This window comes from Martes martes, assembly GCF_963455335.1.
Source record: "Martes martes genome assembly, chromosome: 16".
Taxonomy (NCBI): domain Eukaryota; kingdom Metazoa; phylum Chordata; class Mammalia; order Carnivora; family Mustelidae; genus Martes; species Martes martes.
Genome location: NC_137904.1, coordinates 25,627,045 through 25,646,764, shown reverse-complemented (window position 1 = coordinate 25,646,764; position 19,720 = coordinate 25,627,045). Strand labels below are relative to the sequence as shown.

Below are 19,720 nucleotides of genomic sequence, written 5' to 3'. Positions count from 1 at the left end.
CGAGAGGGGACCTTAGAAACCTCGAGTCTTTGTATTCAAAGCAGGAACCCCCTCTACCACACCCACATCAGGGGTCCACCTTGCATCTGATCCTGTCCTATCTGCAGGGGGAGCATGTACTGCCTTTCCATGTGGCCCTCTCTTGTTTTGGACAGTGGTAATTATGAGGCATTCGTGCCATAATTCATGCCATAGGCACTAGGAAGGCACTGTCCCATTTTTGAACAAGTGGATTTTTAAAGATTTTATTTTAAAGATTTTATTTATTTATTTTTGCCAGAGAGAGAAATAGAGCGAGCATGACCTGGGAGGGGTGGGGCGGAGGGAGAAGTAGCTCCCTGTTGAGCAGGGAGCCTGATGCCAGGCTCAGTCCCAGGACCCTGGGATCATGACCTGCTGAAGGCAGACACTTAACCACTGAGCCACCCAGGAGCTCCCAAACATGTAGATTTAATGACTTACTCATTATACTTTAGGGAATTAGGAAAGGGGCAGAGTGAGTCGTTTCTGATAGGGCTTACATTTTTTATAGCTTTGTTGCAATCTAATTGCGTGCCATACCACTCACCATTTTCAAGTATACAATCCATTGGCTTTCAGTGTGTTCACAGAGCTGTAGATCCATCACCACCATCAGTTTTCAAAAAGAAACCCCCAACCCTTAGCTGTCATCCTTCCGAACCTTCCATTTCCTCCAGCCCTAGGCAACCAATAACCTACTTTCTGTTTCTACGGATTTGCTTATTCTGGATATTACATGTGAATGAAGTCTTGCAGCCTGGTCCTCTGGGCCTGACTTCTTTGACTCAGCATCATGTTTTTACACTTATTTCTTCTTGTTGACCAGTTGTATTCTGTGGTGTGGATATATCCTATTTTATTTATCGGTTCATCAGTGGATGGACATTTACGTTGTCCCTGTCATGATTGAGGCTGCTTTGCACATTCATGCCCAAGTTTTCCTGTGGATATGTCTTCAGTTCCCTGATACACCTGCGAGTGGGATTTCTGGGTCAGATGGTAATTCTAGATTTAACCACTCGAGGCCCTGCCAGACTCTTTTCCAAAGTGACTGCATCATTTCACATTCCGACCGTTAGTGAGGAGGGTTCCAATTTCTCCACATCCTGGCCAGCGTTTGTTATTATCTGTCTTTGTTATTATTGTCATTCTGGTGAGTGCGAAGTGGTATCTCCCCGGGGTTCTGACTTACGTTTCCCTGGTGGCCACTAATGTCAAGCATCTTTTCATGTGCTTATTGGCTATTTGCTCTGGAGAAATGTCTGTTCAAATTCTTTACTCTTTTTTTTTTTTTTGTCTTTTTATTATGGAGTTACATATTCTAGGTACAATGTATGTTCTGTTCTCTTAGACATACAATTGTGTCCCTTAACAGAAATGTGATATGCAAGACATTTGCTCCTTAGTTTCTGGCTTCTCTTTTCATTTTCATTACAGTGTCTGGGTCACATGTTTTTAGTCCTTTAATTCTTATGTGTTTTTGTTGTTTTTCCTGTTGAATTATAAAATGGTGAAATTTAAACTGTAAAATCCTGTAAATCTGGAAACAGCAAGTCCGTGTAGATCTCTGTTCATCCTGGAGAATGGTACATTATCTGTTAAAAGAATGTGTCTCCCCAGCCAGCCGCCTCTGCCCCTAGATAGATAATTTCCTGGTGGATCATTTGATTTCATTCTTGATGAGCTATGATGGCTTAGTGCTTTGTTTTCTTATAGGTGAATCGATTTAGTAAGGTGGAAGACCGAGCGATTTTTGTCACCGATCGTCACCTCTATAAGATGGATCCCACTAAACAGTACAAGGTGATGAAGACCATTCCTCTGTACAACGTAAGTGTTCTCTGCTTCCTGAAGGATGGAGTCTTAACCTGGTGTTCTTGGACCACTGGTGGGTCAATAGACTGATCACTACAACCTTTGGAGCTCTAGGGTACCCATGAATTCCTGAAATTTTATGCCCATCTTATGTCTTGTACAAATGTACAATTTTCTGTAAGAAGGATCCAGGCACGCCTGGCTGGCTCGGTTGGTAGAGCGTGCAACTCTTCATCTTGGGGTCATGAGTTCAGGCTGCACATTGGGTACGGAGAGTACTTAAAGAAAAGGTTGTGGAGGGGGGGCGCCTGGGTGGCTCAGTGGGTTAAAGCCCCTGCTTTCGGCTCAGGTCATGACCCCAAGGTCCTGGGATTGAGCCCCGCATTGTATCAGGCTCTCTGCTCATCAGGGAGCCTGCTTCCTCTCCTCTCTCTCTGCCTGCCTCTCTGCCTACTTGTGATTTCTGTCAAATAAATAAATAAAATCTTAAAAAAAAAAAAAAGGATCCAAAGTTTCCAATAGATTAATGAAGGCATTTTTAAAAACAAGCATTAAGGACTCTATTCTATGTAACCTTTCTCTGTTCCTAATCCTACCTACTACCTAAATGTGGCATATAATATATTTTCTTACTTGTTTTCAAAAGGTTTGTTTTTATAGAGAAATGGAATTAGGAGAAAAACAGTAGAGAATTACTTCATGAAAACACTACCTCTCTTTCAGATGTAAAATTTATGCTGTTTCCAGAAGATCTTTTCACCAGTATATTTTGCCTCTGATCTAAACCCACTCAGTTGTCCTCCATGGGGTTTTCAAGTTCTGTAATCATTTCTCATTTGAAATACGAAATTTGGTGGATATCTCCTTGAATCTCAATATAAGATTTTTTTTTTTAAATTTTCCTCCTGCTGTATGTGGTCTGCTTTATAAGTGACTGTCTGTTTTGATTCTTCAGAAACATCCTGCTGACTACAAAATCTTTTCGAGTGTCAGGTGATTTTTCTGTCTGCTAGTTCCTAAGGAAGGAGGTCTGTCTGTCCAATAATAGAATCTATGAGGAATATCGTTTCAAGATTATTTTAAATCCTTCTGGTCTCTACAAAAGGGAACAGGAAACATACTGTTTTGTAGTTCTGTGTTGTTAAATCAGGAGTCCTGTTGATTGTGAGGTACAGAGAAGGCAAACTATTCCTGGCTTTGCTAAATGATTTAGAATATCACTGCAGGGCTGATTATGGGGTTGTCTCCATTACACGCCCCGCCACTGCCACCCTGTACACACACATGCATCTCTTTCTCCCTTTCAATAGAAAGGCTAATAGATTGCAGCTAAGAAGAAAATGATATTCTAAGGCATTCTTGATTGTATATAGTCTTCCTAGCAAACGCTTGTAATCTCACACATCAATCATCGTTTAAGCCTAATCACTGCAATCCTAAAGTAGGAGATGAAGGAAGGTACGGAAGAAAATCAGATTTTGTCAAAGTCAGATGAAGTGTGGAACCAAACAAAACATGAATTGTGACCGGTGTTTTATTTCTTTACCTTCTATTGAAAGGGAGATCAATCAAAGCACTTGATACAAATTCAATAAATAGCTAAACAACTCTTTGAACTCAAGTTATTTTCCCAAACTACCATCCTTTTTCATGTTGACTGGCGTGTATTTATAGTCACTGTTCCCCTTCATCAGTATCATTGTTGTTAGTGTTATCAATAATATCATCTAATATAAAAATTAATGATGTTTGACAATTGCAGTAAAAGTAAGCAATGTCAATAGAATGGGCACACACGGGGCGCCTGTGTGTCTCAGTGGGTTAAGCCTCTGCCTTCTGCTGAGGTTTTGGTCTCAGGGTCCTGGGATCGAGCCCCACATCGGGCTCTCTGCTTGGCAGGGAGCCTGCTTCCTCCCCTCTCTCTCTCTGCCTGCCTCTCTGCCTGCTTGTGATCTCTGTCAAATAAATAAATAAAATCTTAAAAAAAAAGAATGGGCACACACTACCACAGATGCTGTCAGTATTCTGCCCATGTCCCCCTGTATTCCCTTATTATTTCTGGGCACCCCAGCCTAACTTTCATCAGTCAACATTCTTGTCAGAAGGCTGCCCTTAGGCTGCCAGAACTCACTTTGCCTTCAGCTTACGCACAGTGGTAGCTCATTTAACACTGGGCCCCACTGGCTGTCTTCCCACACTCAAACCACCTCCCCACACCCTTGCCAGTGTCCCTGCACCTTCCAAATCAGTCCTCTGGGTTTATCAGCCTTTCTCTTGGGATCTGCTTTTGGCAGGAACCAACCTTGGAGGAGTGGCTGCCTCTTAAGGAAGGGACCAGGTTGAATGGGATAGGGGACTTCCAACCATATCTATAAAAATGTTTTTGAGTCTGAAACAAATATGGCAAAATAGTTAAGTGTTGAAATTGAAAACGGGAGTCTTTGTTATTTTATTCATTATACTGTTTGCATGATCAGAATATTCTGAAATTAAAAAACAGCTTAAGACAAGGAACTTTTAAAAATGGAGAATGCTAATAAGAGTAATGCAGAAAGTGGGAAGGGAGAAAGGAGACGATGTCAGTTTTAACCACGTTGGGTTTCAGGCGCTGGTGAAACTTGGAAGTATACATTCCACAGATAAATTGTTAAGTCTAATATTATGGGGGGAGGGAGAATTCAGCACTTAAAATAAAAATTTAAGAGCAGATCCACTTATAGTTGGAGGCTGAAATTATGAGTCTAGAGAGAGAAAGGGGGCAGATGATTCGAGAACATTCCCTGTTAAATGGTGGGGAAAGAATCGCTGAAGGAAATGGAGTAAGAAGGAAATCTCTCAACGGGCCTCCATGTGCTTCTCTCTCTCCTGTGCTGAATGAGCTGTAGCTTCCCTTCAGTTCCATAGGTTGTGAATTATTCTAGGAAAGAAGAGAACTATAAGAACGCCGTGTTTTAGAATCAAGTTGGAAAGTTTTCAGAAGTAAGAGTAGTCGGTAAGAACAGACCGCTGAGGGTCCCACACTCCTCCTTCTGCACAGGCTCCTTTCCTGTCTCACTTAAGCTTTTCTGGCTCCAAGGAACAGATTGTGACCATACACTCTCTTGAGTAATGTTTTGTTTTTAATGAGATGACACATGGTAGTAAGGGAGAAGAATCTTGCAAAGACCCAAGAAATGCTACCAATCAGCGTTTAAGGGAGCCCTTGGGGCCTGTGTTATCCCAGAGCCCCCTGAGCAGCACAAGTGCATGGAGAGTCAAGTGCCTGCCGCTTTCTGGGGCTCTGCTGCTCTCTGAGCGTCTTCTTCCTGACAGTCACCATCCTTGCCAGACAGCACAGGCTAGCGCGAGGCTAGGGTCTACGTCAGCCAGCCCCGTAAACCACTGGGGTGTCCTCCTGCAGTAACATATGGAACACAGTCTCCAGATGAGTCCTCACCATGGCAACCGGTTCCGCATGACCCACATCGGTACTGCAGTTCCTTCCCAAGCACTTGTTAGTCTGTGTGTATCCTCTTCCCTGACTTTTCCTAGTGTAGCACGGATAATTACTACAGCTCGTTTAGGACATGATTGATCTCTTCCCTCTACAGTCTTTAGCCACTGTCCTTAGGCCCAAGTCATCTTTGACCTTGGTCATGGATCACGCTGGGGGTGGGTCATCAGGAGAGAAGTGCTTCAAATAGGCCAGCTTCATCAGGCATCCGTGGGGCCTTGGACCCTTCCCACTGACTCCTGTTCCAGTCTCCAGGATTCCAGTCCTTGTCAAACAGGACCTGGTTCGCGCTCGTGGATGCCCGTCACGGGTGAGAGTTTCAGCGAGGCTCTCGTTTGGCTCTGTGTCTGATCAGCTTCTAAACCTGGTCTTCACCAGGGCTTTTAACTGCTTCCAGCCGGCAACACGGGGTGAATATTTGTTGTTTTCCTAATGCACCGTAAAAAGTACTCAACCGGTTTACCGTCTTTACACCTCCCAACCCATTGAACTTGTGTAAAGCAGTAGTAGCTCCTAAGTGTCCCAGGTCTTAACTCTAATGGGCATATCAGCCAGCGTCCAGGGTCTTGGCTGTGACAGGGTAAGTGACTGCTTCCTCCCTACAGACCCCGCCGGCTCTGTGTGCTGGGGAGAGAGCGCCTCTTCCTTGCTGACAGGCTGCAAGCAGGGCCACGTCCCCTCTGAGAGTGGTTTCCGGCAGCATCCTGGTGCTCATTTCTTCCTGCTAGATCTTGAGGTGCGATGAACAGAGACTTAAGGAGACTCGCGTAATGGGCAGTTACGCCTGAGTTAGAACAGTGGTGTGGGAATTGCCTTCACTGGGGGTTTCAGACCACTGTGACCATTGCGTTTATAATCTCAGTGACTCAAGTCTTCCTTCAATAAGTGATCACTGAGGACTCGTTATGTGCCAGACCTATGGGTATCGTGGCATGGAAGGGTCAAAATGGTCTGTTTCTGCCCTTATGGAACTTTGGTGGCAAGTAGCGGACTTTGGGCTTATGTGTAAATGTGCATGTACGCGTGCGTGTATATACGCACACACGTCATATAATCCATCAGCAGGGGATAAGGAAAAACACAGACTAGGGAGGGAAGATAGTGGCTGTGAGAGGTGTTGTAATTACAAATAGGGTGATTGGGCCTCACTCCGAAGCTGACATTCAAGCGGAGAAGTGAAGGAGCTAAGAAATGAGCCAGATGTTTACTTGGAGGGAAAGTATTTGGGGCATAAGGAAGAGCAGAGACACAGAGACATGAGCAGGAAGGAAAGAGCCTTCTGGGGGCTGGAAATGACCAGCTCCATAGCTTGAGTGGGTGGTGGTCACCCTTGGGTATGCATGTATTCAAATTCATCGGGCGGTTTCCTTGAGATATGTGTGCCCTGCTAAATGCACGTTATATATACCTCAGTGAAGGGGGAGGAGAGGGGCGCCTGGGTGGCTCAGTTAGTTGAGCGTCTGCCCTCAACTGGGGTCATGATCCGGGATCGAGTCCCGAGTCCGAGCCGGCTCCCTGCTTAGCAGGGAGTCTGCTTCCTCCTGTGCCTCTGCCCCTTCCCACCGCACTCGTTCCCTCTCGCTCTGCACTCTCTCCTCAAATAAATACATAAAATCTTTTTAAAAAATAGAATCTAAAAAAAAGTGGTGGGGAAGAAAGCTATCTGTGAAGGAGGATAGAGGAGGAAGGGTAAGCCAAAGAGAAAGGTGAAGTAAAGGAGTCAGGTGACCACGGAAGCCCAGGGGAGATCTGGACACCTGATGATACACGGACCATTACCGTCCGGCATGTGAAGCACCTAGAATCACGTTTGTTTTCTCCTCCGTCTGAAGAAGAGTACGCCCCATTCCCTCGAGCTCAGAGGGGCAGCCCTCTGCTGTTCCTCGGGGGGAGAAGAAGCCGCTAACTAAACCAGGGTGGCCACTTGATTTCAGGGAAGACAGTGACCTCGGGGACGGCCCCGGGTGGAGAGCTCTGCACTGTACCTCTGTTACATACCCTCTGTGTCCTTCATATTGATCAGATGTGCTTTTTCTCATTTTTTCCAAGGTCAGTTTTGCTGGAGACCTATTTTGTTGATTTCATTACCTTTTCATTGACCTCTGCTCTTTTTTTCCTTCTCCAGTCTCTAGATTTAGTCTGTTGGTTCTTTTTTCTAGCTTTTTGAGTTGAGGGATTAGCTGCTTTTGTTTCTTAATTTTAGTTTTTATAAAATGCATCAAAGACGATACATTTGTGTTTAGGAATGGCTTGAGCTGAACGTCACATGTTATAATATGTGGTATTGTCCTTGTTCAATTCTAATTATTTTGTCATCTCCATTGTGAGTTCCTTAAGCGTGGGTGGTTTAGTGGTATGTTTTCAAATTGTCATGTATATGTTAATGTCTGGTATGTGCGTATGTATTTTCTAGAGGAGGGAGGGAAGTCCACAGACTTTAAGTTCATTGATTGCTTGTGAGAAAATCTGTTTCATGTATATTTTAACATCAGCAACACCTCAGGAGGCTGTTACCCTGCAGTCAACATTCTGCACTGGCCGTATCCCTAAATTATTTTTTAAAGATAAGAATTCATCAGATCATCATCTGTTATATTGTTCTAGTGAGTTTCTGTTAAATTAAAAGCAAAACATGTTGCAGAATTAAAAACAGCCTTTCAGGGCACCGAGGTGGCTCAGTCAGTTGAGCATCTGACTCTTGATTTGGCGCAAGTCATGCCCTCAAGGTCATGAGTTCAAGCCCCCACACAGGGCCCCACGCTCAGTGTGGGGTCTGCTTGTCCCCCCCCCCGCCAACATGATCTCTCGTGTTTCTGCACACACTCTCTCTCTCTTTAAAATAAAATCTTTTTGAAAAAAAAGGACTTAAAAACACTTAAAGAGAACTAAAATTAAAATCAAAAAGACAGAAAACAACAAACTCAAGGTAACCATTTTTCACTTTATGGCTTGGAAATCTTCTCTCTGCCATTGCCCCATTATGTACTCCTAAACCATCTTTCTAACAGGTCAGAACAATATTATTAATATCTTGTGTCAATATACAAAACAGCCCTAGTCCAATTTCTCTTTGAAATGAGTGTCTGAACAAGAACTTAATGTATCTTTGCTGTTTTTTTCCATGTTTGGTGACAGCTTCCCATAAGAATAGAGATTTTCAAACTTTTTCATGAACTTGGGGTAATTTAAGTAAATCTGAGATCACTGGATTAGCAAACCCTTGAGATATCTTATTGGCATGTGGTATACCCCCCACCAGCTATTCGCATCTGGGCAAGTATTTTAACTTTTTTAGTGACATGCATGCAGAAGAGCACACAGATCTTAAGGGCAGAACTTGGTGAATGATCACAAAGTGAATTCACCCATGTAACCATCACCAAAGTCAAGATACAGGCCATTAATAGGCTTGTATCTTCAGCTTGGGTCATGAGCTCATGACCTCACACATGTTCCCTCCAGGTCACTATCTCTTCCTTCCTTCTCAAAGACATAATTTTGCTCATTTCAAACTTCATTCAAATGAAGTAAAACACTACATATCCCTTTTTGTGTGGCTTCTTTCAGCATGATATATTTGTGACATTTCTCCATGTTATTTCATCTAACTCTAATTTGCTCATTTTCGTTGTTCTATAGTATTTCCTTGTGAAAATATACCACAGTCTGTTTATCCACTCATACGTTGATGGATGTTTGAGGTTTTTTTTTTTATTCTTATACATATCTTTTAGTGTTTACGTGCATATATTTTCACTGGACAGATACCCAGGAGTGAAACTGTAATAGATAATTCCAGGTTTCCAAAGCAGTTGCACTGGTTGACACCTCCACCAACAACGTGTGACAGGTCCAGTTGCTCCCATCTCCTCCCCGGCACCAGCTACGGACAGTCTTGTAAATGTTCGCTATGTTGGTAAGGTATGAGGTAGCTCCACATTGTGGGGGCTTTGTTCAGCTTTCTTGAGATATAAATGACATGTAACATTGTTTCTGTGTAAAGTATACAGCAGGTGGATTTGATACATGTTGCACAGTGATCCCGCCATAGCCAGTAGCTCCATCCCATCACATAGCACCATTTCTTTTTCATGGTGAGTGTTTAAGGTTCTACCCACTTAGCAACTTTTAACTTTTTAACTATTAACTATCATCACCATTGCTGTTCAGTAGTTTTCTAGAACTTATTCGTCTTATAACTGGAAGTTTGTGCCCTCTGTCCAACATGTCCCATTTCCCCTACTCTCCAGCCGCTGGTAACCACGACTCCACTCTCTGTTTCTATGAGTTCCGCTGTTTTAGATGCCACATGTAAGTGAGATCATATAGTATTTCTTCTGTAAAATCATATAGTATTTTTTTTTTCCATTTGGGTGTGATGCCCTCCATCCTAGTTGTTACAAATGGCAGGATTTCCTTCTTCCTTGTGGCTGAATAGTATTCCAATACATATATATGCCACATCTTTATCCATTCGTTTGTTGATAGATATGGATTGTGTTTTTTATTTGCATTGCCTTATTAGACCTAAGAAGGTCTAGCACCTTTTTATATGTTTATGAGTCGTGGACACCTTTTGTTGAAATGCCTGCTCAAATCTCTTGCCCGTTTTTGTATTCAGTTGTCTTTTAAAAATTGATTTCTATAGTCTGCACAAGGGGCCATTGGCAGTTAAAGAAGTTGCAGAGATTTTCTCTGACTCTGTGACTTGACTTTTCATTCTTTGAATGGTGTCTTAGAACAAAATGTTTTACTTTAATGTAGCTCAACTTACCACCTTTTTTCTTTGAGGTTGATGCAGTTTTGTTTTTGTTTAAGAAATCATTCCCTATCCCAAGGTCATGAAGGTATGCTCTTCTGTTATATTCTATGTTGGTATATATACCTGGTATATTGGTATATATATTCTGGTATATTCTGTATTGGCATTCTATCTGGTATATTCTCTTCCAGTATATTCTAAAGCACTTTATTGCTCTACCTTTCCCATTGACATGAAGAGTCCACCTAGAATTGATTTTTGTGTCTATGTGAGGCTATAGGCATTCACGTTTCCCCATGTGGATACACTGGTATATCTAGATCCTTTCCCTTCAATTTCACCTTCCTCCCAACATAATGTTCTCACTAGCTACATCCATATGAATGGAAAGAGGGCTGAGGATGGTGGTAGAGCAGATCTCATCAAAAGCAGCAACTTAACATTTAATCATTTTCTTTATCAAATGTCAGATTCCTTCAGGAGTCTGACAGATTCAGAAGTGAATGAAGACCATATACCCTGTCATGGGGCAGTCACCACTCCACTGTGGTCTGTGTGACCATGCCTGAGTCCAGTATGCCAAGTCTTTGGATTCACCTAGAAAAAGCTGAAGTCTGTATTTTGTGTAAGTCTCCTGATTAAATGCCATGCAAGCCAAGTAAAACACATCTGTAGGCCCTGGTTAGCCCACACCTCACCTGTTTGCTCCTCCTATTAAAAAAAGATCTCGGGGCACGTGGGTGGCGCAGTCAGTTAAATGTCTGCCTTCAGCTCAGGTCATGATCCCAGGGTCCTCGGATCGAGCCCCACATAGCCTGCTTTTCCATCTCCCTCTACCTGCTCCCCCTGCTTGTGCTCTCTCGCTCTCTCCCAAATAAATAAAATCTTAAAAAAAAAAAAGATCTTTACTTGTCATTTGTTATTTTAAATGAGCTATACCCACATGTCTTGGCCTCTTCCATGTCAAACTTTAAAAAGTCTACAATCTGTGGTATGTTTTCTTCTAGATTTTACGTAGCAGAAACAGTAGAAACACTAACCATTTCTTGCTTAGAAAAAAGCTATAACTGGGTGTGAGCTTTAGAAGGATACATTTTCTACTTCAATTACCAAGAAAGAAAAAGAATAAAGGAAAACTTTGGTAGAGATGTCTTTCTTGTCTTGAGAACTTCCTGCCTCCTCAGAGTTCAATGCTAATCCCATCCCTCTGGCTTTGCATTATAAAATTTTTGAAATGTATAGAGAAGTTGAAAGAATACCTTTTAGGTATTAGGGAATACCATAATGCTCTCTACCTAGATTCACTGAGTGTTTGTTTTTTGCTGTATTTGTTTTATCTCTCTTTGATGATGCTTTGCTGCTAAAATAATCCTGTATGCATTCTCCTAAGAATAAGGACTTTCTCCTTCATAACTTCAATACCATTTTCATATCTAAGAAAGTAACATTTCCATAATATCATCTGATATCCAGCACATATTCATATTTCTTCATTTGTTCCAAGAATGTCTTATACCTATTTTTAAAAATATTACCTAGGTTCGTATTTTAGAGTTATATCTCTTTCCATCCAGAACTGCACCTCCGCACACACAGCCTTTTTTTTTTTCCAGGATGTTGACTTTTTAAAATGGCATTATTAAATTTTGATTTGCTATAACAGCCGAATTATTACTCCCCCAGAATTCACTGGTTGAAGTTCTAACCCCCAGTACTTCAGAACAGTGGCTGTGTTTGGAGATTGGGTCTTCAAAGAAGTAATTAAGTTACAATGAGGTCATGAGGGTGGGCCCTAATCTGATTTGACGGGTGTCCCTATTAGAAGAGGCAAGACCCTGTAAGAATGGAGAGAGAAGATGCCCATCCACAAGTCAAGGAGAGAGGCCTCAGAGGAACCACACCCTTCCACACCTTGATCTTGGACTTGTAGTCTCCAGAACTTGTTTAAGCCATCCATTCTGTGGGCTCTATATGGCTGCCCTAGCAAGCTAAAACATTCACTTACCATAGAATTCACTTACCATTGTAAGGTACCACTCAGTTACTTTTAGTAAATTTACCCAGTTGTGCAAACATGACCCAATCTGGTTTTGGAACATTTCCATCAACTCAGAGCACCTCTTGTGCTCATTGGCGGTAAATCCTCGCTCCCAACCTCAGCCTCTCCTTCTGCCTTTTCTAGAAACTTGACATACATGGACTCCTGCAGCACATATTCTGTGTGTGGCTTCCTCCACTCAGTGTGTTCTTGGGGTTCATCTAGGTTGTACCTTGTGTTGTTAGTTCGTTCAACTCACTGCTGAGTCATCTCCATTGCATGGATAGACCGTATTCATTTCTCCATGCATCAGCAGACGGACATCTGGCTGCTAGGTGCATTTGCATGTAAGTCTTTGTATAGCATATGCTTTTATTTCTCTCAGATGGCTATCTGGGAGGGAAATTAGTCCATCATACGGCATTTGTTTAAATTTGTAAGAAACTACCAAACTTTTCCAAAATGGCTGCTCCATGGTACATTCTCCCCAGCGCATGGGAGTTCTGGTTTCTTCACATTCCCTCCAACATGTGATATGTGTGACATTGACTTTATAAAGTCCGGAACTGGTCTCGTCCAGATTTGTCTGTTTCCTCGTCATTCATTTAATTTGTCCTCCTAGTCCCTGTATTTTCTATTAACCAGCAGTTAAATCAGGAGGTGTTGATTTTATTGTCAGTAGACTTCCACATTCTTGAGATGATACCCTGCACCTCAACAAAAGCGGCATAAGTACAGCCAACTCTGCCTTGTTGCTAGTCTTTGGATGTTTCATTGTACACAGGCCACAGTTATGTTTCCTCCGCTGCGGTCTAAATTTCTGACCATTTGTAGAATAGATACCCTGTGTTTTCCTGTGAACACCTAGAATTTAGCATAAAAATAAAGATAAATATCACCATCAAATAATTACATACTGATAAGTTGCCCATCACTATACCAATACCTGTTATTTTCAGTTTCTTTTCCCAGTCTGTTTTCATAACCAAATTCTTCCGGTACTTTCTTCTTGATTTTTTTTTTTAAGTTTTTACAGTTTATTGATCCTCTCATGAAAAGTCTGTAGTCTACATAGTCCCTGCAGATCCCCAGAGTCACCCCAGAATCTTTACTCCTTTGTGCCAACACCAGTGTTGGCCCTCAGAGTCCCCCTGCCCTCCTTCATTCCGTTCTTATGTTCCTTTTGCTATTTTCTTAAGGTCTTTTTTCTTCTCATGTAGGCAATGTCTTGCAAGTCTATGTTTGGGTTCATTTTCCTTCTGTAATCCAAAGAATCATAAATTGTGCCCAAGCCAATTGGCTTGCCACCACCAAAATGCATTCTGAATCTAAATACAAAGATGACATCTGGTGTGGTCTTGTATGTTTTGGCCAGTTTTTCCCAAATTTCTGTCTTAGGTACTGTTGCCTTTCTGGGGTGGAGGACCTCGATGACCATTTGTTTCTTGCTGAAGTCGTCAGTTGGTCGTGAACTTCCCGGTTCAGACAGTTACTACGTTCTTCCTAATGGCAGTCAGTCCTCAGGCAGCCAGGGAGGGAAAGCTTGATATTTATTTCTACAACTGTTAGCTCCCCCAAACCCCAGCAGCCACTGATTGTTCTACTGACTCTGTAGTTGTGCCTTTTCTAGAATATCACATAATTGGAATCATACACTTTGTAACCTTTTCAGATTGGCTTCTTTAACTGAGCAAGAGGTATCTGAGGTTCTTGCGTGTCTTTCTGTGGCTCATTTCTTTTTATCACTGAATATTCCGCTGTGTGGATGTGCTGTGATTTTCTTACCCATCTGCCTACTGAAGGACATCTTGGTTGCTTCCGGTTTGAGGCCATTATGAATAAAACTGCTAAACATTCACATGCAGGTTTTTGTATGGACACCAGTTTTCAAATCATCTGGGTAAATACCTGCCCATGTGATTGCTACATCATGTGGCAAGACTAAGTTTGGCTTTATATGCACTGCCAAATTGTCTCCCAGAGTCGCTGTACCATTTTGCCTTCCTGCCGGCAGTGAATAAGCGTTCATCTTCACCAATGTTTGCTACTATCAGTTTGTTTCAATTGTAGCCATTCTGACAGACATGTAGTAGTATCAAGTATTCCTGTCACCCTAAACTCCGTAACTCAGCACACCCAGGGGTCCCAGTTAATCTCTACAGGAATTACCTCCCCACTCTCTGTCATTAATTGGTTTATGTTCAAGAGAGAAAGACTGGGGGCACCTGGATGGCTCAGTGGTTTGAAGCCTCTGCCTTCAGCTCGGGTCATGATCTCAGGGTCCTAGGATCGAGCCCCGCGTCGGGCTCTCTGCTCATCGGGGAACCTGCTTCCCCCTCTCTCTCTGCCTGCCTCTCTGCCTACTTGTGATCTCTGTCTGTCAAATAAATAAATAAAATCTTTAAAAAAAAGAAAGAAAAGAAAAGAAAGACTGATCTTCCCGCAAGCCTAAACAAAATGTAATTAAAACATAAATTCAGTACCTTTTTTCTCTCCCATTAGCAAAAATTATGCAGCTGGTTTATCATTTAGCAATGATTTCAGTCATTCTTTGTAGGAAGTATAAAAATAGGAAATCATGGCAGGTTTTTGAGATGAGTTTCAGCAAACCCTGTTCTCACAAATGGCATGGTCAAGTAATTATAAACAACAGTCTGAGAATGAGACATTCAAGTTACAAGTGACCCCTTTCTTAGCCACAGAGTGACTTTCTTTGTACAAAGAGTACAGATTTGGGATAGGGTTTCAGCCAGCTGGATTCTGTGTTACTGTCAGATTAGCCTCACCCCCCTGAGTCCCTATCTACACTGTATTCGTAAGTTTTAATATTGAAGTAAAGCATTTCCAGCGTCAGGAAAGGTTAAAATTTTTTACAGGAGATAGGAGGTTCGAAATTTGAGGTTTTTGCAAAGCTGGGAGACTCAGGGTTGCTCGGGTTGATATGGAGAACAGACAAGAAGTAACCTACCTAATTAGCAATGTTGTGTACAGAACCTACCTAATTAGTAATGTTGTGTACAGAACTTTGGTCGCAACCTCTTTAACTCTGAGAATTATCCTAGAGAGATCACTATAAATGGCTGGAAAAGATCGCACCCCACGGCTAAAGCAAGTCACCTCAATCGATGAGCTTGTGCCGTGTGAGTTCACGGGGACATGGGCTCACACCAGCCAGCACTCAGGGAGCTGGTTGCCAAGATCAGGTTTAATTTGCGTAAACATAAAATCTGTTCACTGGTTTCAAGGGAGACCACAGAAACTGAAGCATTTAACCCGACCTAGGCTGAAATGCCTCTTGCCCTTTTGTTGATGAATTGTGCTCGTTTTGCTTGGCTGGTTTGAAGAATGTTTCAGCCTGTCCGCTAATGCTGTTTGATATAGTCCCTTTTAATCAGTGTGGGCTTGATGGCCAGGGAAGTAGCCAATTAATTACACAAACACCTCCTTTAAATCTGTGGAGAATACAGGCAAGCAGGGGCGAGAAAAGAGACAATGAAGTGATGTGAATGTTTCATGGAGGTAAATGGGTTGTAATTATGCCAGGCTTCATGCATTATTACTCTATCTGATGGTGACTCGCTAGAAAGCTATCATTTCATTTGGAAGATGGATTGTCCTTGTAATGTGTACAGGGGTGAGCCCTGCTGAAATCCATCACTGTGGGCTCTGCTCCCCATCACCATTTCTAAAGCACCCTACCCTCATGGCAGTGTCCCAGGAGAAGGTGTTTCCATGGCAATCTCAATGAAGGCGGTCAGCTGACGTCTGGCACCGCCGGAGCTGCTGTACGCCAGCCTACTCCCCTCTCTCCTCCCTCGAGCCTCTAAACTGTATTTATTAGTCTTCTTTAATGGAAAGTATATAACCCTTAATGACAGACGTGGAGTGGCACTCAGGTTTATTTATTTATGTAGGCAATAAATTTACCGTCCTAATTAATTCTCAGCAGGTCCCAGAATCTGTATTATTTCAGACGTCTTGTGCAAACATTTATATTTTCGCCTATTACAACAAAGAGAGTTGCTTAGTAATATTAGATATTTGGAAACCTCCATTCTTAGAAAACAGTGATGTCTCTCTTAAAGAAGAATTTTTAGAGATACAGATATTAAGGTTTCAGTTTAATTTTTCAAGAGTCCTTTCCTGCTCTGCTGGTTTGGACAATGAAACAGTCTTTCCACTTTCCTTATAATTTTTTTTTTTTAGCACTCAACGATTTTATTATTGGATTTGAATGAGCCACGTGGCTTGAAAATACTTCTAAGAAATGGGACATTTAACAATGTTCTCTAATTTTCTTTTTTAATAAGAGAGGAAGAAGTCAGAATCTCAGAGCTACCCAACTGGTTGTTTTCCTGACATGCATTTAGACATAAATGCCTTTTGTCACATCGGTTAGAGACCACCACTTATGTTAAACTACTAAGCAAACTGATTTAGTGTGTCAAAAGTCAGTGCTCTGGGGCACAAGGTAGAGTCCATTTTTGTCGGTACTATACTTGGAAATTTAATTACAAATGTAAAAGATGCACTAAATCAGTATCTGAAAGGCAACAATCATTAGACCCAATTTATGACTACTTTAAAAAGCTATCTCGTTAAGGAAACAAAAAGCCTTTAAACCACTAAAGTACAAGAAAATTAGTACAGCACCGCCATATTTATCCAGAGGTCAGATTGCCAGGAACGAGATCCTTTTAAAGCCAAGCCCTGAGTGGAGACATACACATAAAAGGATCTCTGCCTTTGCAGAAATAGATGTCACTAAGCCGAAGTAACAGTGTGCTTCCTTTTACATGAGTGTCTTATCAGAGCTGTCGTGTGCACTGAACATTTCCGAGCACCTACTGCACGCTGTGCATTTGCACTAGCAATGCAACAGCACATCTCAGTTTGCCCTTGAAGCCTTGTGGGCCGGTGAGCGGGGCGGAGAAGTGAACCAGCCCCTCCAGCACAGGCCAGTGGCAGCCGTAAGGTTCAGATGACCAGGGTACCTGTCTCTCAAGAGGAGACCACCCCTTGGGAAGGGGAAGTAACCCACCCAAGGTCACAAAGCTCACAGGGAATAGAGCCGGCTTCACACACTTGTCTGTTACCCCATACCCTTGGAGACCTTGGACTCACAACCCCGATGGTGAACTGCCGCCACCTCCTCCTCCTTGTGACAAACAGCACATGCAACTAAAATCCTATTTTAAGAAGAGGAAGGAAGGGGTGCCTGGGTGGCTCAGTCAGTTAAGTGTCTGCCTTCAGCTCAGGTCATGATCCCAGGGTCCTGGGATCAAGCCCCACATCGGGCTCCCTGCTCAGTGGGAGAGTCTGCTTCTCCCTCTCCCTCTGCCCTGCCCCCAGCTCCTGCTCTCTCTCTCTCTCTCTCTCTCTCTCTCTCTCTCTCCCCCTCCCTCTCTAATACATAAATAAATAAAAAGAAGAAGAGGAAAGAAATCACACAACTAGCATTTGTCACGTACCCGATGCCACGCATTTATTAAGTGATTTAAATCTGGTCTATCTCATCTTTGTAAGAATCCTGGGCAAGGACTTAAGTATCATTTTATAAATGAAGAGACCAATTCTCATATTTCGCAGGGTTTTACTCCAGATTTTGTAGACACAAAGGCCCAAGTGAGCCACGTGACAAGGCATCTTGACTTAGTTGCCTAGAATGGTCTCTTGCTTTCTCTCTCCCATTTCCCTTGTTTATTTATGTCTTTCTCACAAAAATAATAATTGCTTTCTAAAATATTTCATCTTAACCTTTTAAGGATAAGTGACTTGTAGGCCCTGGGGATCCTGCAGGAAACTGTATAGTGAAGACTAGAGCTTGAGTGTTGGCTGTGTTCTGCATGTCACAGGCTCTGGGAGCATGGTCCATGGGGACACAAAACAGAAAAACCTTTTGTTTCATTTCCATCAGAACGGGAAAAAAAACCCGCAAACCAGCACCTTTGAAGGGAGCTGCCACATTGTACTTCTATTTGCACAACTGTTTCTCTCTTAATTGCAGTCCTGTCTGTTCTAAGAAGAAACCAATAGGGAAAGATACCACAGTCTCACATGAGCCAGAAAAAAAGACAGAAAGGCGTGTTTTGATTGCTAACCTGATACTTGGGAGATTTGAATTTGACTTTATTTACTTTAAAGCCAAATCAAAAATGTCAGTAGCTTTTTGACTCAGGATTCTCAATATTGGCTTCAAGATGGAATAAATGTGTAAAAATTCTGATATCCAGGCCACACCCCAGACCAATGAAATGGAATCTGCGGGGGTTAGACCTGGGGCATCAGCGTGTGTTTAAGCCCCCAGCTGAGTGCACTGTGTGATCAGGTCTGAGAACCACTGATATAATTATTCTTTTCCCCAAATACTCTTACTTGTGCTATTCAGGCTATTTCTCAGAACCATCCAGCAAAAGTTGGACTTACCCAGATTTCAGTTCTACCACTGTATTTTTGTACGTGTGCATACACGACAGAGACAGAGACAAGGAGGGAGGAGAGGAGGGGAACAGCGTGTATGTGTATGCTTTTTCTAGAAAGCCATGAGATCTTGTCCTCTGCACCAAAAATTAAATCTTCTTTTTAAAGATTTTATTTATTTATTTATTTATTTGAGAGAGAGAGAGAGGTTGAGCATGAGCTGGCAGGAGGTGGGGAAGGGCAGAGGGAGAAGCAAGCTCGCAGAGCAGGGAGCCCGATGTGGGGCTCAATGCCAGGACCCTGGGATCATGACCTGAGCCGAAGGTCGACACTTGACCGACTGAGCCACCCAGGTGCCCCAAAATTAAATCTTCTTTTAGGTATTGACTGTGGTCTTACATTTGAGGACTGTCTTATTGGAAGATTCTCCTTAAACAAATATAAGTATATGCAAGTGTAGTATAAGAATAAAATCACATCACAATTGATGACTTTCACCCCTTACAGTGGACATCAGCATACACTATCTCACCTGACCCTCCCCACATCACTGGGAGGCAGCCTGTACTTGGTCCTGAACTTACAGGTATTAAATGAACTTGTTTCTCTGTTATTGGTTGAAGTCCAGAGCAAACTTTTTGTACACTGAATTATTATAATGAAGTTCCAGGGCGCCCCAGGGAGTATCTGATTCTCTAAAATAACAGCCATAAGAAATATTTCACTTTGCTGGAATTATATCTAAATAAAAACATCTTTACAATACGCCAAGGGTGGGGGTACCTCTAGTGGAGTAAGTTAGGTCAACAAGTTCAGGATCCTCTCTCCTGACTTGGCTGAATTATTTCTTTGACTCCTATAGATTGATCAGTCCTTTGCTCCTTAGAAAGCCACATCTGAGGACTGTTGTTACGTCTCTGGTCCACTGTGCCATCACCCTTGCACAAAGCTTGTTGGGTTGTGAATATATCTATCTTGCATTTGGAGAGTAGTAGTATGCTATAACTGGTAACATGAAAGGGGGGGGGGGTGAGAGGGTGCCTGGGTGGCCCAGTGGGTTAAGCCTCTGTCTTCAGCTCAGGTCCTGATCTCAGGGTCCTGGGATCAAGCCCCACATCGGGCTCTCTGCTCAGTGGGGAGCCTGCTTCCCCCTCTCTCTCTGCCTGCCTCT

At 42.6% G+C, this 19,720-nt stretch overlaps 1 protein-coding gene across 3 annotated transcripts in view; it reads left to right on the top strand.

Moving 5' to 3' along the window:
- The window catches only part of MYO1D (myosin ID), a 339,001-nt gene that overhangs the window by 205,345 nt on the left and 113,936 nt on the right, over positions 1 to 19,720 (top strand). For 2 of the 3 annotated variants that reach the window (XM_080825903.1, XM_080825902.1), the window contains exon 20: positions 1,738 to 1,851. The exons of the other annotated variant lie outside the window; for it this stretch is intronic. In XM_080825903.1, the coding sequence (XP_080682029.1) occupies positions 1,738 to 1,851 (114 nt within the window). The remainder of the gene's footprint in view (positions 1 to 1,737; positions 1,852 to 19,720) is intronic. 3 annotated transcript variants of the gene reach the window in all.